The 25,953-nt window shown below is 46.6% G+C and overlaps 1 protein-coding gene across 1 annotated transcript in view; it reads right to left on the reverse strand.

Moving 5' to 3' along the window:
* EXOSC5 (exosome component 5) overlaps window positions 1-25,953 on the reverse strand; it is a 188,324-nt gene that overhangs the window by 90,587 nt on the left and 71,784 nt on the right. Inside the window, exon 3 of the mRNA XM_078661064.1 lies at window positions 16,400-16,521. Coding sequence (XP_078517190.1) covers window positions 16,400-16,521 — 122 coding nt within the window. The remainder of the gene's footprint in view (window positions 1-16,399; window positions 16,522-25,953) is intronic.

Genomic DNA, 25,953 nt, shown 5'->3' on the forward strand with positions numbered 1-25,953 from the left:
GAGCACATTTACGGTGTAAGAACAGAAGACCACATTTATTTCATACCACTGTAATAAATTAACACACTAAAAAGGCTCAACAATGCCAGCAAATGAGTAGCAATTATGTTGTGGGGATTAATCAAGCTGTGGGTGACTTTAAATGGAGTTCCGGATCACTTTATGCACGAGAGAGAATACCTGCATTGAGAATTTATGTCGTCTGTGGGCGGATGTTGAACTTGATAATGCTTCAACGAGTAGCCAACCTATTTATAAATGTATACGTAGGCAAGACACCAAGCAGCAGGACGTGTGATGCACAAAGGCACGCTAGCCTACTTTTTCTCAGGAGAAGGGTCCCTCGCTCCACCCACCTCATGCACACTGGTGCCTGGGAGTCAGAAATGGCAAAAGAGCTCTTTTTTCTGTCATCTTCCAAGAGCGTGATGCGGTCACGCTATATACCACGTCAGGCCTTCACTTGGCGCGGAACTGCAGAGGCTTTTATGAGGTGTTACCAGCTTAGATGGAGCATGTTTAGCATCATAACCAGCTGTCAACCTCTGGCTGCCCTTGACATTTCAAAAATGCTTTTCTTCGGTGCTTTATGATGTGTCCCCGTTTCCTTAAATACATCGTGGCCTTATTCCGGCGTTTCTTCAGACGAGACGGAAACAGCTGGATGTGACAGAAGGGTAAACTTAACTCCCGGCTACCTCCCCCGCCTCGCGACGAAAAAGCGCTTGGTTGGTCCTTGCGTGAAGTCTGCTGGAGCGTCACTGATCACATCTGAATGTCAGGCGATGTTTTACACGCAGACCATAGCTCGCCGGCGCGCCCTCGGATGGGAAAAGAAGCAGTGAGCCAATGCTGCCCCCGCCTGGCCACAGAGGGAAATGGAGACCCCTGACCATGCGGATCTCACCCTTATGACAGTACTAACGAATTTAGATAACCCTGTAGCATGGTTCTAAGTGTGGCGAGCGCTGCCATGTCTCAGACCCACCACTAAATAACAAATTGACTTTGAAAAGGTTCCTTCCCAGTTCCTGCATTCAAGTCTTTAGCGTTACAGGCAAAGGGTAAATAAACCATGTCAGTTATGCAGCCCCAGTATACATTTCACATGCTTTATTTTTTGCATTCTCCAAGAGTAATTGATGTTTCATATGTTGTGCTTCTGTCGTTTTTCATGCAACATTTGACTCTTGTATAGCGCGTAATATTTACCAAATCGCCTCTAGGTGTCTGCATGGGTTCAGGTGGATGTTAATGACGGGGCACAATTTAGACCTCTGGACTGTAGGCTGAAAGCAGTGCACGTTTCTCAAAGTGCTCAGCAGGGAGTCATAACAGTAATCAGATTACATGCTCATCCAATATTTGGCCTCTCTGCAGATTGAAATGATCACAGATGTACCAGTTGCAATTACCATTGTATCTGAAAGTGTGAAAGAGTTACATATTGCTGTTGAAATATTGACAGCAGAGGAAACGAAAATGCTGTGTTTACAAGTGAGAGGAGACAGAGTTGGTGTGTATGTAGGGGCGAAGGGATGGTGAAGGGGAAATGACACAAGTACATGCAAAAAGGACAGAAATGGAATGCGAGCTGTAGATGGGTGGATATCAGAAAGAGATGTGGGGAGAAAAGGGAGTTGGAGTCTAACAAATACTTCAGAAGTATGAAGGAGACAACAGGAGTGATTGAGACACTCTGCCTTCTACATACATTAGTTATATCTGATTCACAGTTTCATATCTTCAGAATGTAAACATTTTCAATTCTATTTGCTCACAACAAAATCATTTGTTACTTAGTTAGCTGCCACTGTTAACAAGCTGTGGCAACACTAATAGGTAAGGCTTGTTTTAGGGGTATGTTAGTTGTTTATTATACGTGGGGGTGCAATAAAGAAACAAGCATTGGCATATTCAATAGGTCTGACCCTGGCATGCCTAAAGTTTTTTGCAACAGACATTACATTTGTTACAGACTAGTTAGTAAAAATGCCACCATCTAATGGTAGCGTGCACGTTTGCAAATACAATGAGAAAACATCACTCACTGCTGAAATCCGTTTGAAGAGGCATAAGCAAAGCCAATAGGTCTGGCTTCAGAGGATCGTTGTATGGTAATGTAAAGCATTATAAGTAAATAGCATGGGAATGGATATGTACTTTTGTAGAGCAAAGAACTGTGGATTAATATTGGTGTAGGTTATAAGGTCAGATGACTGTTGCACTGTTAAGCTTGACAAACATCCATGTAAGCCAATGACTGCCCTCTCCCCATCAGTGATACTGCCAGAGGAAAACACCATAAATGTTCTAGTTATCTAACACACTTTAATAGCATTACAATGGCATGTGCATAGCCAAGAAAGATCAATTTCTGGCAGCCGGATAAATAAACTAAAATGATCACAGTTGAGTACAGAGCAAGCACTTTTTTTGTGGAAGTATTCAACTACTGTCCAATCAAAACTTGCACTATTGGCTCCCAACAAGTGGGCGGAGACAGAGCCCCAATCTAGTGTAGCTCACATCATTTTCTGGCAACAGACCATGTACGCAGACTTGAAAGCAGGGATTGGCCTGCCAGACCCGTCAGTGAAGTGGACTAGTATTTTTGCAGATGTGCATATATACGCATGAGCCGAATGCCATCACTCATAATGAAGACAGTCAAAGCCAAAGTGGGCTGACCCAGTGCCATATGATGTAGGGCGTGGTGGGTAAAAGCGAAATGTGAACTACAATTGAACAGACCAGTGGAGGACAAGCTCTGACCAAAAGCCCCTGAATGTGTGTGTGAGCGTATACATGTGTAAGTATGTATTTTTATTATGAATTTGTTTGGACAATCCAACACTAGTGAGACACCTAGGACCCTATTACGAGTTTGGCGGTGCAGCTCTGGGTCTGCCCCGCCGCCAACCGCCAAACCTGTGGTGAGGCCACCCACCAGATTAGGAGTTTCCTACTGTCTGTCAGGCTTTTGTTTGGCATTCTTGCAGCTGTGCCTCTAAAAATGGGCACCACACGCGGCATGGACTGTAAAGTCCATGCCGTGCAGGAACTGGTGTGCATGCACAAAGGGGGGGCACATGTCGTACCCCCCTGTGTACATCCACAGGGCGCAGACACACCAGGGGGCCCAGCAGGGCCCCCTTTGTTTCCTCTCGGCCAGGGTTTTTATGGAGGAGAAGCTGCCATGAATACCCTGGTGGAGAGGAAACTCCTAATATGCATGGCGCATATGGATGCCTCTACACTGTCGCACTGCCAGGGAATGGCGGTTGTCAGGCGGCTGCAATGAGGCTGTGGCAGTACCACCACCCATCTCGTAATAGGGCAGTGGGGAGACCACCACTGCAGTGCCCCAGCAAGTCTGGTGGTCCGTGGATTGCCAAACTCGTAATCAATGCCTAAAAGTCGTCCTTAGGCCAGACTTAAAAGTTACAGAGAGGCACCCAAATACTAGTGAGCTAGAGGTCTGTGGAAAGTAAAGTATTTTGCCACATCCTTTTTAGAAATCCCCCCTCATCTTATTCATCCCACTTAAAGCACAGCTGGTATGGGCTACAAGAAGTAGCGACAGCTGAAACAAGCAAATTGGCCATCACACCAACACCATACATCCAAGGACAGGACATGGGTTCAGTGAACCAGGGTATAATAAAATGGTCCTGCTCACTCGCATAGGGGACATCTTCAGAGGGCACAAAACTGGTCTCGTATGACACTGAAGTATTTAAAATCGAATGGTCTCGCTGTCCACATCAGCTGTGGAACACTGAAGCATTCCTAGCTCAGGACCAGGAACTTTTAGGGAAACCGCAATGTTTGATTGCTTTCCGTATAAAAATAGCACATGAGATTCGACACATTTGTGTGGCAAGGTATTCTATAAGGAACGTCCAGAAACAGAAAGGTATGTGGCCCTTGAATACGACATTTATCCCTCGGGCCCACTAGAAGGTCAAAGTCTAGCTCTCCTCAGCCTGCCAACACATCACATCTTTTGCCTCCAAGTGCTGCAGAATGTTATAGTCAGACCAGTGGTTTAACAAAACCTGAGGGGGCCACCCTGTAAAGTACATGGGGGGAGGGGGGGGGGGCACGCTTCGACCCTTTCTGGAGCTCTCAGGCCAGTAGCCCACCGCCGAGCACAGTGCTGGGGGATTGGGGGGTGTCACTGTGGCTCAGCCACCTCCTCCCACCCTTCCATCCACCCCTTCTGTGCTGGGGGGGATATTTGTATACCACTGAATCAGACTGGTAGCTGGTAAAAAGTTATGCCGTAGGAACTAAATCTCCGTGACCTTGAAATCACTAAGCTGCTTTCCTTATACCATTTGTGTCATTTTAAAGCAGGGGAAAGCCCAGTGTTGAGAAGTTCTAGAGACTAACATAATATGGCCAGGGCCAGATAGGGCTTTTATTCCACCGGGCATTTCCTCAGTGTATTGGAGCCTGGTTTTGAAAGCCACGGGCTGCTCTTGGTGCCTTTGTCACTTTACCCAGCTTCCCAAGGCCAATTACCCCAGGCAAAGGGAGGTTTAAAGAAAGAGAGAGGGTGACGGAGAGAGGAAGGTAGAGAGAAAGCGATCAAAGAGGAAGATGAGAGAGACGATGGATGGAAAGAGAGAGCACATGGAGGCTAGCTTAAGCATTTTTGTCAGGGCTAATTTTGGTTAATCAGTCGCGCGCTGAATATGGCCTGTGATGTGCACGGGATGAGCATAGGGCAAGACGGAGGGTACAATGGAGCCAGGTAAAGGCATTGCTGCACAATGGGGCTTCTTCTGTACAAGCACAAAGCATGTTTTCTACCTAAATTGCCTGCACCCAGCGCAGGCCGAATTCAATAATCATACCCAGTGTAAAGCTGCAACGCAAACGCCCTCATGGTACATTGGACCAAACAACACTGCATGAAAAAGGAGAAGCTTACTTTGGATCAATATAAATCAATACATTTTCTTGTACAGCACACACTGCAAATTGAATACCATCAAAGCACTCCAAAATGTTTGCAAAGAAACTGAGCCACAGAGATGAAGATTTTTTTTCTTAAAGATCACACAATTTAATATAATGGGGCACATACTCCAGCAGAACTTGGCTTCAGAACAGACAGCCCAATAATGGTAGTGTAAGCAGTAGGTATTCTGTATGTAAGGTTGAACAGTTAAACAGATATGTTCAACATGGCTTACACAATCACAAGTAATGAAATAACCAATGGAAGAAGATTGTATCAGACCTCTAGACACAAAGGAGTGAAGTTAAACTGCACAGATAAAGGTTGAAACACTGCCTTAGGAATTCAAATTATTAACAATTAGCTACATAGTGAAAAAAAGTAGAATATCAGTCATGCAGGCCATTTGACAACAGAAAAACAAATTGATAGTGGCATAATAAAGACAAGTTAATGTTAAATATGGCTAAGGAAAAAAAGAGTGAGGCTGAACATATGGTGGACGATCAGAGACGAGTAGCCTTATTGAATATGCTACTTACCAGTATGCATCTGTTCTTGGCATGTAGGGCTGCTGACATTCATATCTTTAGCATAGATCGCCGCCTAGTGTTGGGTCCGGATGATTGCACATTGTTGTCCTGGAAGAGTCTTCGAAGTATCACGGGATAGGTGGCTCCTCCCCTGGACTACAGTGCGCATGGGCATCGACTCCATCCCCAGATTGTTTTTAGCCATTGTGGCAAAGATGGAGTGTAACAGTGTAAGCGATGGCCATGCTAAGAGTAAGTGTAAGAAAGTCTGCAGCCGCTACAGGCGCCGGGGAGGAGGGCGGGCGATATGAATGTCAGCAGCCCTACATGCCAAGAACAGATGCATACTGGTAAGTAGCATATTCAGTTCGAGGCATGTGGGCTGCTGAATTCATATCTTTAGCATTGAATACATAGCAGTCCCTCCACTAACGGCGGCCGCCTGTGCCAGCTGCAGAAGTTTGAAAAAGCGTTTTAAGAACAGCCTGCCCTACAGCTGCTTGCTGCTTGGAGTGCACGTCTACACAGTAATGTTTAGTAAATGTGTGTGGTGTAGACCATGTGGCTGCTCTACAAATGTCTTCCAAAGGGATATTACCAAGGAAAGCCATAGAGGCCCCCAACTTTCGGGTGGAGTGGGCTCTTGGGGGGACCGTTAAAGTGCGCTTAGCCTTGTGATAGCAAATCTGAATGCACTTAACGATCCACCTGGCTATACCTGCTTTGGAAATGGGGTTGCCTTTGTGCTGGGCTGAGAAGGCAACAAAGAGTTGTGGTGTTTTCCTAAAGTCTTTGGTCCGATCGATGTAGTACATCAAGGCTCGTTTGACATCAAGAGTGTGGAGCATTCTTTCGGCAACTGTTTCTGGGTTTTGAAAGAATGCGGGCAGTTCAATGGTCTGATTGACATGGAACTGCGAAACCACTTTAGGAAGAAATTTAGGGTTAGTGCGCAGCACCACCCTGTTAGAGTGAATTTGAATGAATGGCTCTTGTACAGTGAGCGCCTGTAGCTCACTAACACGTCACAGAGACGTAATGGCAATGAGAAAAGCCACTTTCCATGTTAAGAACTGAATCTCACATGAATGTAGAGGCTCAAAAGGTGGGCCCATTAACCTGGTGAGGACCACATTGAGGTTCCATACAGGAGCCGGCGGGGTCCAGGGAGGGATGACCCGCTTCAGGCCTTCTAGGAAGGCTTTAATGGCAGGCACTCTGAAGACGGAGAGATGCTGCCTGTTCTGGAGATAAGCCGCTATGGCGGATAAGTGTATCCTGATGGAAGCGTATGCTAGATTGCATTTGTAAAGATGTAACAAATAGCAGATGATGTTGGGAGTGGATGCATCTAGCGGGTTGATGTTGTGTGTAGCACAGTAAATGACAAACCGCTTCCATTTTGCTGCATAGCAGGCTCTGGTGGTGGGCTTTCTTGCCTCCCGTATGATATCCATGCATTCAGGAGGCAAGTTAAGGTAGCCAAACTCTAAGACTTTAGGAGCCAGATCGCCAGGTTGAGCTGTTGCGGATCTGGATGCTGAATGTCGCCATGGCTCTGCGTCAAGAGCTTGGGCGTGAGGTGTAGCCTTTGATGCGGTACCACGGAGAGTTCCAGAAACGTGGTGTACCATGGCTGGCGTGCCCACGTTGGAGCAACCAGGATGAGAGTCATCGAGTGTTGCTTTAGCTTTCTTGCCACCAGCGGAATGAGAGGTGCTGGGGGAAAAGCGTACGCAAATTTGCCTGACCAGTTCATCCATATCGCATTGCCTTGCTACTGTGGGTGAGGGAACCTGGCGGCAAAGCTTTGGCATTTTGCGTTTTCCCTTGTGGCGAACAGGTCTATCTGTGGATGACCCCACTTCTGGAAGTAAGGGCGGAGTACTGATGGATGTATCTCCCACTCGTGCATCTGGTGGCTGTACCTGCTGAGCAGGTACGCCATCTGATTGTCCGTGCCTGGGAGGTGTTCTGCCATGAGGAAGATGTTCCTTTGAATGGCCCACTTCCACATGCTCTGAGCCAGATGAAACAACTGTGGAGAGTGTGTACCTCCCTGCTTTTGGATGTAGTACATGGCTGTCATGTTGTCCGTCCGGATCAACATGACCTTGTTGCACAGATGTACTTTGAATGCTTTCAGTGCGAGGAAGATTGCCATCAGTTCTAGGTAGTTGATGTGCATCTTCTTTTGCTGTATTGTCCATAGTCCCTGCACTGTGTAGTGGAGTACATGAGCTCCCCATCCCTGGAGAGACGCGTCCGCCGTCAGGATGATCTGTGGGACAGGCTCTTGGAACGGTCGGCCCTTGCAAAGGTTGTGTGGATTCCACCAATGCAGAGAGTTGTATGCCCGACCGGTGACCAACACTAGGTCTTTCAACTGTCCCTGAGCCTGATTCCACTGATGCGCTAAGCATTCCTGGAGCGGCCGCATATGTAACCTCGCGTGCGGGACTATGAAAATGCAGGAGGCCATCATGCCTATCAACTGCATGAACACTCTCGCAGGAAGCGAGTGTTGCGGTTGGAACTGTTGGATTAGCGACTGGATGTTGTGGATCCGCGCTGAAGTTGGCTGAGCCGTGGCTGCCAGAGTATTGATTGTTGCACCTAGATATTGCCGCACATGGGCTGGCTGAAGGTGCGACTTCGGATAGTTCAGGGAGAACCCCAGACTGTGAAGAAGGTGAATGGTGTGGGACATGTCGGCGGCGCACTGCTGGGCCGACTTTGCTTGAACCAGCCAGTCGTCCAGATAAGGGTAGACATGGATGTGTTGTCTCCTGAGGTGCGCCGCTACTGTCGCTAGACATTTGGTGAACACTCTGGGTGCTGTGGTCACTCCGAAAGGAAGGACCTTGAATTGATAATGCCGATTTTGAATGGTGAATCTGAGGTATTTTTTGTGTGATGGATGGTGGAATGTGGAAGTAAGCATCCTTGAGGTCTAAGGTTGTGAGGAAGTCTCCCTGATTGAGGAGTGGAAGAACCTGTTGCAGCGTTAGCATGTGGAAGTGTTCTGACAGAATGTACATGTTTAGGGGCCTGAGGTCTAGAATAGGCCTGAGGGACCCATCCTTCTTTGGGATTAAGAAGTACAGGGAGTACACCCCTGTGCCTTCCTCCTCCACTGGCATGAGCTCTATAGCGCCCTTTTGCAGCATGACGAGAACCTCCTGCTGCAATAAGTGCAAATGCTCCGCGGACATAAGACGGTGTTTTGGTGGTATGTCGGGTGGAGTGGATGTGAGCTCCAAACAATAGCCGTACTGGATAAGTTTCCTGACCCACCTGTCTGTGGTGATGGTTTTCCAGACTGGCAGGAACCGCTGGAGCCTCCCCCCCCCCGACAGGTGTGGAATGGTCGGGGAGCAGTGACAGGGCGTCACTGTTTGATGGAGGCAGAGGAACGGGAGTTGTTGTTGCCCTTGCCTCTGCCCTTGGCGTTGTTGCACCGATAACCTCCTCTATTTTGTTTGGGGTAAGAGGATTGCGCCCCACCTTTATTGAAGTGTGTCTGCTGGAACATCTGGCCTCTGGAAACACCTCTATTGCCTGAGCGACGAAAAGTGCTCCCCCGAAACTGTTGGGATTGGAGAGCTCCCATGGACTTGGCAGTTTCGGTGTCCTTTTTTATTTTTTCCAAGGTGGTATCCACCTCAGGATCAAATAATCTGTCAGGGTTAACTGGCTGGTTGAGGATGGTAGTTTGGATCTCAGGCTTAAATCCAGAGATTCTGAGCCATGCTTGTCGTCTTAACATCACACTGGTGTTAATTGCCCTGGCTGCAGTATCGGCAACGTCCAGTGCACACTTTATTGAAGCGTTGGAGATGAGCTTCCCTTCCTGGATAAGCATCTCCGCAGCCTCTTTATATTGGTCTGGGAGATGTTGCAACAGGGTCTCTAGTGTGTCGTAGTGTGCCCTGTCGTAGCGTGCCAAGAGTGCCTGCGTGTTAGAGATACGCCATATATTGGCCGCCTGAGCTGCTACTCTCTTTCCCGATGCTTCCAGCACTTTGGACTCTTTGTCCAGGGGAGGAGCGTCACCAGTGGTTTGCGAATTCGCCCTCTTGCGGGCATTAGAAACGACCAGAGAGTCCAATGGCAACTTGCCCTTGATGTAAGTGGGATCGCCAGGTGCCGGTCGGTATTTCTTTTCAATTCTAGGGTTGACCACCCTTGCCCGTGTGGGCTCCTTGAAAATGTCCGCGGCATGTTTGAGGACCCCTTTCAGCATTGGGAGGGTTTTTACAGTCTTTTTAGTTGCTGAAAAAGTGTCAAAGAGGAAGTCCACCTCCACAGGGTCAGCATGGAGTTCAACGTCGTGGTTCTTAGCCACCCTTTCAATCAAGGCATTTAATGCCGCAGAATCCTCAGTGGGAGACGTCTTGATATTGTATATCTGAGGGTCGAGAGTGGGCTGCTGATCCCCCTGGTCACCTTGGTCACCCGTGTCCACCCATGCGTCCTGTCCTGTTGTGTATCAGGATCAGCGTGGGTCGGGAAGCTGTATTCGTCATCTTGATCCCCAGCATCCTCGGCATCGCAATAAGTTGGCGAGGGCGTGGCAATTCTTTGAGTCCGAGGAGTCAATGGTTCGACCAAGACTGGTGTATCAGAAGCAGGCTTTTTGCGCTTTAAAGGAATGGTATACGACTCCAAAGGCGTCGTCTCCATAATTTTACGCTTATAAAGCGTAAGCTTCCCAGTGTCGGCATCGATGAAACGTTCCGACTGTTCCTCCAGTAATGGTGGTCGATGCGTTAAGCCCCCAGCCGGGAGAGTAGGCGTCGACCCTACAGCACTGTGCGTTTTGGCTTCGGGCGTCGCCCGGGGTGCAAAGGCCTTCGGTGCCACCTTCGGCGGCAACGTGAAGAGGAGTGGCGTCGATGACTTGGAGGTGGGGACCGACTTTTTCGGCGTGGAAGGCGTTTTGGGGTCTTCCGCCGATGCTTTGTCCCTGATACGCTTGAGTGAGTCCGAGACCTGCTTCGTGAATGAAGCGGACGGTTTCGCCGATACGACAGACGACCTCGGTCCAACAACGTGTGAAGACTCGATCGTCGACGACTTTGGCTGGTCGGTCCGAGGCGTGCTTGTGGTGGTGTCCTGGGCAACCGCTTTAGGGGCACCAACCTTTGGCTCGATGCCCTTGCTGGTCTTCGGCTCGACGCCCTTTGCGGCCTTGCTTGGCTTCGGGTTGAGACCCGATCCGGTCTTCGGCTCGACGCTTTTGCTTGACGGAGTCTGGACGGCCTTTGTGGGCTTCAGCACGACGCCTTTAGACTGCTTCGGCTGGACGGATTTCACCGACTTTGCCGGGTCGACAGGCTTCTTCGGCTTGGGCTGTCCCGACACCTCGGATGACGATGGTGGATCAGAAGGTTTCGGTTGCGCCTGAACCACTTTAGGTTGTTCGGAAACCGAAGGTTTCACTTTCGGTTTCGATTTCTTTAATGGCGGCTCCGTCGAAGTGTCCGTAGCCGGGCCGGGAGGCGGGGCCGTGGATATAGGTAGAAGGTCTTGGGTAAGGCAGATAGGCGATCCCTCGACCTGAGCCTTTGTAAGAGTTCGTACGGGGCATAGCTCGTCCTCTGAGCTATCTTCCATGGCTCCATATGCCTCATCGTCGTCTCCTACCTCGTCGACGACTTCTTCTACGGGTAGGTCTTCGACATCCACTTGAGGGTCGTATTCGACGTCTTCCGCTGGAGGCGAAATCTGCAGGTGAACGTCGTGTTCGTCTGCTTCGTCGCTGTCGAAGATGTCCACCGGTGCCGGGGCCGACTGCCGGGCCTCCATGCGCGCCACGCGCCGAAGCCGAATCGTTTTCTTCGAACGAAACCTGGAACAAGCCATACAGTTGGCTTCATCGTGGTCCGGCGACAGGCACTTGTTGCCCACCGGGTGGACGTCGATGTGTGGGTACTTCGATCCGCACACGGGACACTTCTTGAACGGGCTCCGTTCCATGTCGCGTCGTCGAGGGTCTTGCTGCGTCGACTGGGCCTCGAGCTCCAAAGAGTCACGCGACTCCCTGGATGTTGAAGGCGAGTCCGAACAGAACCGGGCACCGAACGCAAACAATACCGACGATAAAAAGAGAAAAAGGCCTTTTGGCCTCGAGAATTATGTCGATTCCGAACTGAGAGAACGAAAGTACATCCGAACCCAATGGCGGAAAAAAACAACCTGGGGATGGAGTCGATGCCCATGCGCACTGTAGTCCAGGGGAGGAGCCACCTATCTCGTGATACTTCGAAGACTCTTCCAGGACAACAATGTGCAATCATCCGGACCCAATACTAGGCGGCGATCTATGCTAAAGATATGAATTCAGCAGCCCACATGCCTCGAACAGGAGATATACAGAACCTCTTTAAACCAGAATGATCAAATCTGGCCAAATAAAAAAAACGAGTGTGGAGGGAATCAGGTGACTGAAACCATCCTGAAATACCAATCGAGGCCACGGCCACACAAAATGCACACACACCTTCCACCTTCCATTAAGGGTAACTGGGTATGTATTGCATAAAACACAAAATGTACCGGTAAACAGGAGCACCTAATTGCAGATCACTTACCCTACAACTGGAACACATCATGTGCTACACCAGCATGATGTAACTTGAAGACCCATAAAAGTAAAGATGACAAAAGACAACCGGTCCCCTTCATGGCTCCAACCTCTGGAACTATCAGACCCTTCACCCGATACTAGCCCACTCATTCTTGACTTTCATGAAAGAACTTAAACCCCCATTATCCTTCACCTTAACTGCCAACCCCCAGCCCACTTCGTAAGTACCCCCAAACAAAGCAAAATACCACTACTGCAAAGCACAGCACTTTTAACACTGGAAGAAAATTGACCACGATTTTAGGCTTCCAACCTCACAATATTTTAAACATGCTGTGGCTTGAAAAGAGACAAGCCCTTAGTAGTCCAATGACACCTCCATAAAACCCCTGAACCATGACAAATGAACTCGTCCTGTGTTAGCGGGAAGCAGGGGAATGGGGGAGGAAAGGGACACAATGAGACTTCTTCAATTCTGAGCTAGGGCATAAACGCAGATAAAGACACAAGAAGGGATGCAACACACTGGAGGGGTGATGGACTAAATAAGAAAAACTTCAGTAAAGAACACACCTCATTTTAGGATACAGGCACAATAGTTACCACAGGAATAGTAGGGCCACTTTCTTGTTTCTTATTAAATAGCAGATCAAGAATATCCAACAGCTGTTCTAGACGTTATATTGCAAAATAAGTGAGTCTACAGAAACGCTGAGTTCCTCGTCTTCTTCATTCCCCAAACCTATTACTAGAATGAGTGACATTCCAGGGAGACCTGCTGCACAAAAGGTGAAACCTAGCTTTACCCTGAAGGGGTGTTCTTCCAGATATCGCTGTAAACCAAAGTGCAGAACTTGCCACCTACCAACCATGATTTTGTCACAAATACACACAGGAAGCCCAGGAAATATGAAGCAACAAATTCAAGCTGTGTCCAGGGAAACCGGAAATGAGGTGTGGGTATACAATGAATTATCATGGAAACATTAGAAAATGTCGGAAGGCAACTTCAATTTGATAACTAAGTCTAGTACTTTCTCCCAGTTCAACCAATTGTTATTGGAGCTGTTGCTACATCTTCAGAGAAAGTAAAAATAAAATCTATGGAAATACGCGCTTGTGATTCCGGCAAGTGATGCAAGGACACACAAAAACATGGGTCCTCACATCCCTTCTCACCCCTGCCCACCAGGTATCAAACAATTACAATTCACAGGCGTTCAGGGTAATACAAGTTCAAAAGGAAAAGGTCACATCATGAGAGGTGGTATCGCTGCGTAGTAGGGACTGTTATTACGTCACCATTCTTGACACCAGCACCCTAGTTGTAGGAAAACAGGTGTGGTCCTGGGGAAAGGGGTAAAAGCTATCTTGAAACGAAGAGCCAAGTGTTGCATTCCACGCTTTTTCTCCCTTCGCTTTTCCTCCCATCTTCCATTTTCTTGCCTTTCCCTCCTCGTGCTATATTTTCCTTGTAGAACTTGGAACTATGTATCGGCGTGTACTTTTATGATTCCAGGTTCCATAGTTCTAGATGTCAGTTACTACTTTATCTTGCTCCTTACGGATGCGCTGGGCCTTTTCTATAATAAATTTGGATTTTCCACTTTCCTACTGGAGTCAAAGTACTTTACACTAAGTCATAAGAGGATAAAGGAATATCATCTTCATTTACTGCTAGAAGGGTAGAAACATCTCCAAAACCAGGGATCTGTACAACAAAATGCCATCATTAGGAGACTGAGAAAGATGTTTGTATGGACAAATCCACAAAAAGGCTGGCAGTTTCATCCTGGACATTTGAAAGAAAGACATAACACTACAAGATGGCGTTTCAAGATGTCAGCCCATTATTAAAAGAAAGGCAATTTTACGGAGACCTAGAGAAGGTCTGCTTTACTTCAATATACAAGAAACACAAGCTGTTATGCTCCGGTGTACGTGCAAGACATTACCAGTTTAAAGTTCTTCCATTTTCCAACTTACAGTTTAAAAGCAGAAGCTGCAGAGTTCCATGTGCGTCCAGCTTTCTGGCAGCAAGATAATTCTTATGAATAATGTTCCTGCTAGAATGATCGGAGTTTTGTCTAGTGGCAATTCTGGCTCGCCATATAGTAGCACAGAGGGTTAACATGCCTGCTGCAATGAAAAGATCTGTATTTCACGTGGATAGATGAGTGGAGTAGTAAAGCCAGCCTTGATCAGCCCTTTAAAACAAAGGAAATTCAAGTGAGAGCGGGGCTATTAAGAAATGAGGGGCACCTCTGCCGGATGGTAGTGAGGGAATCCGAGGAGGTGGTCAGGGTAGGGGCGCAAAAAAGATTGTTGCACTAGGCACCACCAGCGCTAAAGCTGGCCCTGGTCAAGTCTCTTCTTCTGTTTTACATTTCTGTTTCTGCCCCTTCTCTGCCGACCTAAGCTTGACGTCTGGGAATGTAGTCCAGCAGGCACCATTTACAAGTGCATCAGCTGCTTATAGAGGCTCTTTGCTTCACTGATGAGGCGATTTCATTTCTTGAAGCCTTAATACTGCAGCAATTGTTTTTAAAAGGCTTGACTTTCATGATTTTTAAATCTATAAACTCTTTTAAAAACTACGTTTTCAGCTTTTATTTTTTGTCACAATCTTTTGAACTCCAAATTTCTTAACACTATTTTTTTTACAGCAAGCCTAGTCACTGAGTCAGTAAGTTGGTGTAGTCTCTGAGATTCCTAGGAGTAGGGACTGATGGGCCAAACAGACAAAGGTTCAGATAGCCGGGGAGTTTTCCCATTACATAGTCAAACGATGGGCCAAGACTTAATGACACTTAGGCTGACCCCACTGGTGTTTGGAAGACCTGTGCATTCCCAGCCTCTCACAGGCCAGGCCGTTGCCACCATTAGGGAAACGTTTAGATGGTGGCACACTGCTCCTAAGGGTTCGGTTCATCCCCAGGAGGTGATAAGGCTGGAAAATATAGCGGAAGAATCACTGACTCTGTACTTTCTAGCCCCACCAACTGCATGGACTCAATGAGTTTCTCATTGGGGAAGTCTTATTTTCTCTTACGTCACTTCTGAGATGGGATTTGATTAACAACAGACAGTACTTCCACTTTTCCATTTTTTTTTAGAAAAAATTGGTTGCAGTTTCCTTTTAGAAAACTTCACCTAGCAAAGAAGCCATCAGTATGGCTCACAAGAAATGTAATGACACCTATGAGCTTTGCCTATATGATCAGTGTTATTTAAATGATCTTGTTGGAAACTGAAAGGCGTGAATCACATTTTTACTCTATTCAAGGTGTTGCCCCGTCGCAAATGTGGTGATGTGGCATATCTGCTTTGTGCCGTGCAATGAAAGGGGATGATGTAGTGATGTACTGGGTGTGTGTAGGCATAGGATGTGTGAGTTTGCTTAGAATGTTGGATGAGGATGCTGTGAGAATGATGTTTTTTGGGATACTGGCGTCTGTGCCCTGGGTGAAGCATGGATAGTCGAGAACAATTGGAGAGAAAATGGAGCCCCAACAGGAGCCGCGTCTATAACCCAAGGGGCCTAACATGAAATAAACAATTACCTCCAACCTGAAAAGCTTCAGACTTATGTGAAAACCCTGTCCTTCAACTATAACAGGATACATCTTGCTCACTTACCAAAATGTTGTCCAATATGTTGCAATACAGTTATATCACACTTCTGCCTCATTGGATGAGGGTGCAGTAGTTTCAACCCCTAGATCATAAATGTGTTATTCCTTGACACCATTTACATTTAAGCTCTACTGCAGTGAGAAGCTGCCACTTCAACTTAGCATTTAATACAATATTTTTTCTAATTTATAATAAGAAGTATTGTCCTTTTATCCAGTTAGAGCAGCTTCTGTGGCGTATTAATGTGCTAAACTTTAATGACTTAGCACGCGGAAATTTGATGCATCACTTCAATGCAAAGTAATGCATGTTATGTTTACAGCGCCAACTGGCTAAAGGCCAATATAGTAACACACATATGATTCAATCGATTTCACATCTCAATGATGGCAAATAAACACTAGATGCACCAATACACACAGAGGCAACCAACACATTGCACGGGCCAAACAAATGGCAACTTGGCGCTCTTCACCAGCACTAATCCCATTCAGAACACCTCCACACTCGGGGCACAATGTGATCCAATACTGAGATCATACCATATTGGGTGCCATACCCCACTCCTTTAATCCACACTAAGCCTAAATATCATACAAGAGAGAAGACGCAGCACATCAGAGAGTCAACGCAGGATCCTGGTGAGCACAAGTTGAGAAAGGATACAGATCCAGCATCGCTGATGACTTGCAGCACGACTGTGACTGAGGTTCTGGGGTGCAGGGACGTCAAGATAACAGCTTCGCATGTGTTCCGGATCTGCTGCTCACGGCTCTTTTCCTGGATCGCTGTGGAGAGAAATAACAGAATGAATATGCAAAAAGTTCCAGAAAGAGGCTGTACTTAATGTTTTTAGTCCAAATGTCATTGGTGATGTAAGCTAAAGAGCTCGGAACCAATCACCGAGCTCCTTGCATGCATGACACAGAAGGCTAATGCTCCTAAAAACAGCAGGGGGTTTAGTACTCCTAAGAGACTGTACAAGTCTAACAATGCCAACAGTCAGACTTGTACAAAGATGGCGACCAGTCACACGAGGCTAGCATCTCCCATTTGGTTCTGTTTTACACACATGCTACACCGGAAACGTACCATCCACGTGGACTCATTCTGGGTCCGCATGGCGCCATATTTGCAGGCAGCAAGTCCAGCTGTATTTGACAGACTTTCCTTTCCTCGTCTGCAGGACATACTACAATCACCCCGTCTCAATTACTGCATTGAACATTCTGCTTATGCCCGATTGCGTCTTCTTTGATATTACGTGCCCCTCTTGGGCTTCGTTTCTTTACACTGGAATTTTTCCAACGTGCATACATTTGCCAGAGGACGGAAAAGGGTGTACGTTTTTTCATTACAAAGTGGCAGGATATAAAAAAAAAAAAAAAAAAGCCCTCCCCCATCGGCAATGTCACCTTCCTTTGTGTGTGATGTGTTTGGTCTTTGGATGAGTCATGGTGGATAGAAAGGCACACTTCCCAAGAGAAATAAGGGAACAGCGCTATGCAAATTCTGAATTGTGAGTGGATGAAGCCATACCTGCTTCAGGGGTAGATCAAATGTAAACTAATGTCCCCGTTTAATAGGAGAAAGACGTTCTAGTAGTCGGGAGATGAGGACAAAAAAAAAGTTCAATAGGGATATTTTTACTCTATTCATGTGAAAAACCAAAGAAGGCCACACATCCGTTCATGCAGTTAAATAATTCACGCTCCCACTGTATGAAATATGGCAAACAGGCTCTTGGTATTTATCAGTTCAGTATGTCAAATTTTAGACTGATTGCTTGTTTCGTTACACGCTCTGCATATCTAGAAGTATATTAAAACAAGATCCTTCACCGTATTAACATCCAGCGCAACAAGAATCTGCCCCAGGCTGCAACCTGAAAACACTTTAATTAATCAGGTTCACAATCTCCTTCCTGTCAAGAGGTACAGTGGCTGCATCAGACCAGAAACGTACAGGAGCAGCCCAGAAGCCTGGAAATGAACACACAAGCATTGAGGGAAGTGAACCCCCATCCCAACAAAGACTGGGAAAGCCAATCGGTTCGATAGGGGCCATTAGCCTTTACCTAGGTCAATGCTGGTTTTGTTTTTGTAACGGTTGTCAGAAATGCTGCTGAGCCATCGTCAGTTTAAAGCAAATAGGTCTCACCTTTGGCCCTTATTGGCTCGGTCAATGGTCTTCAGCTATGCTGTATAGCATCCCTGAAGCCGTCCTGTTTGGCCGCCTGGTTGGGACCCAGATGATGAAGCATGACACCAACCAGGTTGGTGTGTGAGGGGTCTTTTAACAACACCACATGTGTCCAACATTCAGGCCACTATCAGAGGCGACTATTTGCGACAATGCATACACATAGTGGGCTAGTCCACATTGTTTATTCAAGTTTCCCTTGGGGACTGGACGTGCCCCGAAAACTCTAGCTCTTCCATTGATTTATTGATATTTACATTTTTAAAAAGCCTATCGAGTCATTCTATAGGTAAAACTTATTATAGCATTCACTCCCACATGTCAAGATTTTACTTCTGTACGATGAGTGGAGCTTAAGCAGCGTTGCTGTTTCAAACATACTAAGAACTGTGATGTATTTTCTTTTCCTAAATATTACATGAAGTGATGGGACTGGTGTACTTGTTGGTGAAGTAGACCAGGCCCAAGCCCTCTGCCGTGTGGCAACCTAGCAGGGTACCAGTGTCTCTTTTGTTACGTGGAACCTGGCTCATGTTTTCGTGCCTTCATTTTCAACTACCACTTCGACCACTGCTCTCAGGGGTAATGGGTCTGTGTCTCTAAGTATAGACCCTGACTTTCGTGGGTGTGATTTTGGGTCGTGGGACCAGCTTGCGGGACAGAGTTGTGTACATGACATTTACAGACACACAAGTATCAAAGGGAACAGTGGTCTGGACTCCACCAATCTCTACTTTGTACATAGGGAGAGACTTTTTGCAACCATTTTCTCTGGCTGTGAACGACACTTTGAATACCTCTTCATCGCCATCATCAACATTATGTTCAGGGCGGCTCGCATCACAATATGTTGGTCTGTCGGCCCTTCCTCGATGGACAGTTGGCAGAGAGTCGGCTGCCCTTGCTCTCAGTAGCTAGAGCTTGTTGCTGGACCACCGCTGCGGCACACGTTGGCAAAGTGGTTTGCGCGATCACACTTTAGACAGTACTATCCTTGGACTGGGCACATGTTTGACGTGTGATGTACCATGCCACAGTTTCCACTTACTTTCTTGCTCTGTTTGGGGGTGGCGGCAATGCGTGGCCTGGCAGGGTGATGCTCTACACCGTTTAATTGTTCTTCCTCAACTTTCTCGGCTTGTAGAGTAGCTTGCAAGCCCACGCCACATGCGAGTGCTGTCTCCATGTCTTCAGCCAGGCTGTTTGCCAGTTCATGGGACCGAGCCAGATCAGTATGTTGTCTGGCATGATGTCTGGTTGGCATAGGATGGGCTTCCTTAGGTTGGACGACTGGCACCACTGGATAAGCTGAGCTCTGATTTCATCTGGCTGGTCGATGTTCATGCAGGTTGAATCTTTCATAGTCTGGATTCAATTGTGGTTCAAAGTGCCTGTTCATAGCAGCCACAGCAGCATCAAAGTCATCGTCATCCCTGAAGTTGGGGAGATTTTCGAATAAGTCATAACTCTGCACCGCCAACGTGGAGCATCATGGACCATTTGACTGCGCTGTCTGTCTCGTGGGTGGCGCAAAAGTAATGTTCAAGGCATCCTATCCACTGGCACCACCGCAGGGCAGCAGTTGCAGGGTCCACCAATTGGCTGGATGATTGTAGCACAGTGACTGGCGCATATGCACAACCTTAAGGTGCTGTGTGCCGCTGCATCTTGCGGAAAGGCCCACATGCTGATACTGTAGATGTGCTGGTCAAATGTTCTACTTTCGGAATCTCACTTGTGACATTGACCCCACCGGCAGGGCGTGTGTGTGCTCTCTCTTGCCCAGGGCATACAGTCAATACATGTGCTCTGGACACTTTGCACTGTGCTGTGCCTGCTCCCCTCTTGCCTTCTACTGTGCTATCGCAGCACAGGAACGTGCTGGCACACTGCTGCACTATTTTCACCATCCAGTGTGCACAATTTCACCAGTTCCCTGGCTAGGCATCTTCTTTCCTCTACTGCCTTGTGGTTACTAACACAATTTACTGAAGTGTGCCAGTATACTTGTAATTGCCCACTTATGCACTTTGTCCTTAATTCTATTATCGTTCTCATTATGTCTATTCGTTTTCCTTTTTTTTTGTTGGCATGAGGCTTTGACCAGGACAATGTTGGGCCTACTGGAGCGTACCAGGCAGGCACATCCATGAATACACTACGCAGTCAGGCACACACACGCCCGCAGTGCCGGTACCTAGCGCTCGCAAGAAATGCTTCCCAAGGAAGGCTTCTTCCTGGCCAAGTGGGTCTGCAATAGCCGGCTTCTCTTCCAGCGATACCAAGGCCGCCCCAAGGGGTGGCACATATGCGATTACTGCAGGATGCAGCGCAAGACGCCACGCTTCCTCATTCCTTTGAGCGACAGAGTGGACGCCACCGGGGGCAGTGCAGTGGCACTGGGGCCACGTGAAAGGGCCACACCACTTGGCAGGGCTTCTCCTGCCTGGACACGGACCCGGGGACAGCAGCACCGCACCGCTCCCCACACGTTCCACAGAGAGGTAAGCACTCCTGCACATGAAGTAGACACAGATCCTCGTTGCCAATGTGGCGATCTTATTGGTGGCAACAAGGTACGCTTAGGCCACACACAGGGGAGGGCCCTCTGGGTGCATGCTTGATACAATGTAGCGTAAAAAGACTGGGTGGCACTCTACACCGAAGATCATAGCCAGCAGCTGCCTGAGCCTGGGCACAGAGGGTGGCCTACAGAGAGACAGTAGCAGCGGGCGGAACACTGCTAAGTACAAAACACAGCGATGGTGGAGAAATGAGTCTTGATGCTACAGGCACGACACAATAATACTTACGTGCAGCCTGGCAAAGTGGGGGGGAGTAAGAGGGCAAGCAGCCATGGTGCAGCAATCGTGCACAAAATGACGCTCAGCAAAATACAAAACGGACACCATAACTAGAACAGCATAGTCCTGCATGTTCAGTCCTCAGCTCAAAAACTGAAGGTTGGTCGATGACCTAACACAAGGCTATGCTAACCGTGTCAAAAATAGAATGGTAGCGCACAATAGCCTAGGACAGTGTTATGCTCTCACTGTTGCCCACAAAGCGACATACTGTAGGTGGCTTGGATATCTCACTGGTGATTTTTAACTGACTGGATTCATGCAAAACTTAATAACAAGGCAATCCGAGTGTTGTAGAAAAAGGTTATCACTGCACCAGGAACCGCAGTATTATTGGCTCTGGCACAGATCAGTGCCGTGGGCAATATAGCATGTGGTGAAATATGGGGAAGAGTGATCTCAAACAAGGCAAATTCGCCCTTCAATGGAAAAAAAAAACTAAAAAAAAAATGCACAGGTCCAAGAAAAAGTAGCTAGAATGGACCCAGACGAACAATCGGCAGATGCTTCAAACGAGGGGATGCCTGATTTCTTACTAAAAATGAATGGCAATCTGGTGAATATAGACCACAAGATTGACTAGCTAGTCCAAAGACTGGACCTCATGAATGAGAAGCTACAGAAACATGACCATCGCTTTACTGTTGCAGAGGGCTGCATATCTGATGCACAAGACAGAGAGTAAAAAGTTGTCACGAAGCAAAACAACATGGAAGATGACTTTGAAAAGCTAAAAAGGCAACGTGATGATTTGGAAGCTCAATACTGCAGGAGCAATATACCTATCACAGGAATTCACGATACAACTGCCATAAAAAAAATGGAGGACTTTAGAGAGAAAATGTTGATCACATTGTTTGGGCAGGAAAGCTTGTCATCTGTGTTCATAGTAGAAAGAGTGCTTCGAACTCTTAAGCCCAGACCTAACCTTGGGGACCCAACCCATCCCAAGCTACTCAACCACCGGGAAGGATAAAAATATCCTAGCGTTCGCATAAAACATGAGGCACATCACCTAAGAGGGAACATCGTTGGCATTTATCGTTGGCATTCTTCCGGGATCATACGTAATGGGTACAAGATGCACGGCGCAAATACAATTGGTTGAAAAAAAATAGATTACAGGAGATAAACATTAAATATGCCATGGTGTATCCAACCAGATTGAGGCTTAAATATAATGAGAAGATACACATATTCACAGATCACCAAATGGCCGCTACATTCCGTTCCAGAAGCTGTGAAAAAGCTTGCAGCAACTGAGTCGACAAATCAAGACACGTCAACATTTATGTGTCAATGACTAATGCTGGGTCTGTAATCTAACATGAACTAAGGATGTAAAAAATGGACCCCAGTGTCGCATGCAGTCAAGATGACAGAAATAGGACACTGGCTGGTGGACATAAAACGAGGTGCCATTTGATTAAGGGGCCGGTGATCTGGGAACACAGACTGGCATGACTGACCCCTGGGGCATACTGTTGCAGATAAGGTAGATTGCTGTTGAACCAAGCAAAATGTGGTTAACCGGAAGGCATAATATACAACATAGTTGAAAAATGGCAGCCATGGAAATGTAAACGAACTAAAATATTCAAACTAGCATTTAATAGAATACTGCTATGATATGCATTGTATCACTGAGTTCATGCAATAGGTCGCCCCCAAATGTAACTGCAGTTAACATGGGTGATACTTCCAGGGTGGGTACAAAGGGTTGTGTTCTGGTTGGTAATATGGGGTATTCCACTGGAAAGTTCAGGTTCACAGTGGGTGGGTGGAGGGTAGACATGGGTCAAGTTAACTATGTGGAAGGTAATGTTTTCAATGTCCTTCTGATCATCACCAGCTGGAAAATGCAGCATATGGATACCACAGGAAACAACAAACATGATGGGTGCGAGGAGAACACTGCGCATACGAGTCATGACATGGAACATCAGGGGACTAAACAAACCCGGTAAAATGATATTATTTGCAAATTGGCACAACATACATTTTTTTACTGATACAGGAGATTCATCTGGCAGGCGATAGAGTGGAGTCTATAGCTGGGAACTAGGGCTTACATAGATTCGTGGCCAACTCTCCAAGATATGCCAGTGGTGTTGCCCTCTTTATTAAAAGAAGATTAAAATATAGATATATTCAAACATTATCAGACCTAGAAAGTAGACTAAGGGAACACTGAACCAAAGCAAATTATGGCTGTAGTTGTATGTATTGTAATTGCATTTATATAGCACTTACTACCCCTAACAAGGCGTCAAAGCGCTTTTTCGGCGAGGAGCATGCTACTCCGGGACCCATAGAGGATTAGTGTTGAATTAGTATAGTGAAACGTGCTGCACATGACGCATTGAGGGAATAAATGCAACATAATGAGATAGTGGATCTGTGATGTGTTAGGAATGGTCAAAAACAGGTATACAAATATCTTTACACTGAACACAGCCTCCAGAATGGACTTCTGGCTGGGCACAAAAAAGATGTCACAGGGTGGACGCTGGTCGTAGATCACCTGCACCAGAAATACTCGGATCACTCATCAGTAGTGCTAACATTATGCAACTCATGGAGCCACACAGACACTAAGTACATGGAGATTTCAACCCACCATGTTGCTTGATATGGTTTCCAAAGAAGAAGTAATGTAAGTGATAGAAACACTTTTTGGGGACAAACAAACACAATCCAGGAAGCTGAGACACTATGTGAAGCATTTAACATTGTGATAAGAGCGTAATGCATTTCGAAAGGACATGGGCTATTAAAAGCCATTCGCAATTGACTAGCCACTGTAGAATGTTCCCTTCAGGGATTAGAAGCAAAATATTTGAAGGATAAAAGTAATAGCATGGTGATGCAGATTCAGTCCAAACTGCATGAGTTTGGCAAAGAAGCAGTCTGTAAAGTGAAGTCCTTGGGGAAACACAGAGTTGCCCGGCAATACGGGGAGAGAGCAATACCTGGACCCACCCTAGCAGGGCACATCAGGCCAAAATGGGCAGCACAATATATCATGCGTACAACAAATGAAAATGGTCATATGCTGTAGCAAAAAATGTAAGAATAGAGGAATTCACGAGATTCTACCTAGGCCTGTGTGATTCCGCAGATCTGAAACCCGCAGTGGATATTAATCAGTATTTTAAGGGTTGTATGAAGGAACGCAGGGAAATACTTCACATGCCTTTATAACACATTTTTACCCCGCTTTTGATTTTTTTTTTTTAGATCGCATATGCTTTTAAAACGCATGCCATTAGCATGCACTGTTTATATAGATATTAAAAATTATGTGTCGGTGGAGACACCCCACACACCCTCCAAGTTACCTTAAATACATGGTAAAAAATGCATTGTAAAGGCACAACATGGTATAAACCTGGTCATAAAGGCGGTATCCCATTTTGAGAGTGATACAATGGCGTGGGTGGAGGCGGAGCAAAGATATGCTCTGGGCGCAAATTAACAATGAGGAAATAAGACCTGCGATTAAAGACTTGAAAACAGGAAAGCTTTGAGAGGGGATGACCTAATGGCAGAATTTTATAAAGAATATGTGTAAAGATTGGCACCGCATCTGTTGACCATTTTTTAAGTGGCTATCCAGAAGAGGGGGAACCAACCAACGCTTAGAGAAGCTTTTGTGATAACGCTACTAAAACCATGCAAGAATCCTGGAGTATGTGATGCATATAGACCACTGCCTTTAACCAAAATTGATAACATGATCCTAGTCAAAGTAACTCCCTCAAGATTGCTGCCCCTAATGCAAAGACTGGTCCAACCAGATCAGTCTGTTTTTATGCCAAGATGATCAATGGCAGATAATCTGAGGACACGGTTCGCTAAGCTGTATCACATTAGGCCAGACTTAAAAGCAGTGGCTATATTTGTTGACGCCACAAAAGCTGTTGAATCAATCGAATGGCCAAATTTACTGATTGACTCCCATATACTGAAACAATCGCCAAAATCAGAATGAATCATCAGGTGTCCCCAATCCCAATAGCGATAAAGTGGAGCACTAGACTGGGCTAATCATCACTCATATGTGCCTGGCAACACAACCGTTAGCATGCTTGCTGAGGGAATTCCACAGGAACAGGTGCATTCACTTCAGGCCTCGCACAATACTGTTGTCGCTGTACGCGGATGATATCCTGTTAAGAGTGAAAAACCGAGGTACCAATCTAGTGCCAATAACAGACTAGATCACAAAATATGGCCAGTGGTCTGGGCTGAATATAAAGTGGTCAAAGTCATTAATGTTGCCACTTACACATAAACTGCTACAGCCGAAAATAGAAAAAACATACGTGGAAGGGAAATTGCAGCACCCAACTTTGAGATCTAAACAGAAGCACAATTTGTTGCGCATTTGTTCTATGATATAAGACCGGTACCACACAGAGGCCCATAAACAGCTCTTGCAGTCCCATACACGCTAAAAACTGTTCCTCAACTAAACCTAGGGGCGAAATACACAGTTTACTGCACAGTTTAGGCATGGTCCAAAAGGTTAAATAAACTTTGCAATATAAACAGTGTTCTTTCCATTTATATACTCCCAGCTCAACTCTAGCATAGTCATCACGATCAAAAGCGACTTGTTGAAGAATTTTATGCCCAGGAAAGTGTATCGGCTGGGCGATCTGCATAAAGAGTAACAGTTTAATACCCCTAAATGAGTACCTAATTAGAGATAGTACAACTCCCCTAGATGAGTTTCAATACCTTAGGCTGAAAGAATCCATTCAGTATTTCCCTACCCGAGGTGGAGGGTGTACTGGTAGACCATTCATTGGCATATGGAGCAAGTAGTGGGAGCTCGGGCTGACCTACCAGCAGAGTGGGTATGCCTGGGCAGCAGGGGGGGGGGGGGGCAGACACTGCAATGGTACCCTCCGGTTTTGTGATATTGCACTCACCGGTTTTGTGATATTGCACTCACAGTGGCAAACTGATATGCTGTTCAGGCCTGGGGCACAGGGAGCTCTCGGAGTGTGACCATGTGCGTGCAGAACATGGACTGGTGTATACTAGTGGAGCGGTCAGTGTATCAATCACAGGGATGCCCGAGGAACTTCAATAAAGTATGGAGTCCTTGGTTGATTTTGAGAGAGCAGGGGGTCTAATGGATGG

The sequence above is a fragment of the Lissotriton helveticus genome, chromosome 9 (genome assembly GCF_964261635.1).
Source record: "Lissotriton helveticus chromosome 9, aLisHel1.1, whole genome shotgun sequence".
NCBI classification, from domain to species: domain Eukaryota; kingdom Metazoa; phylum Chordata; class Amphibia; order Caudata; family Salamandridae; genus Lissotriton; species Lissotriton helveticus.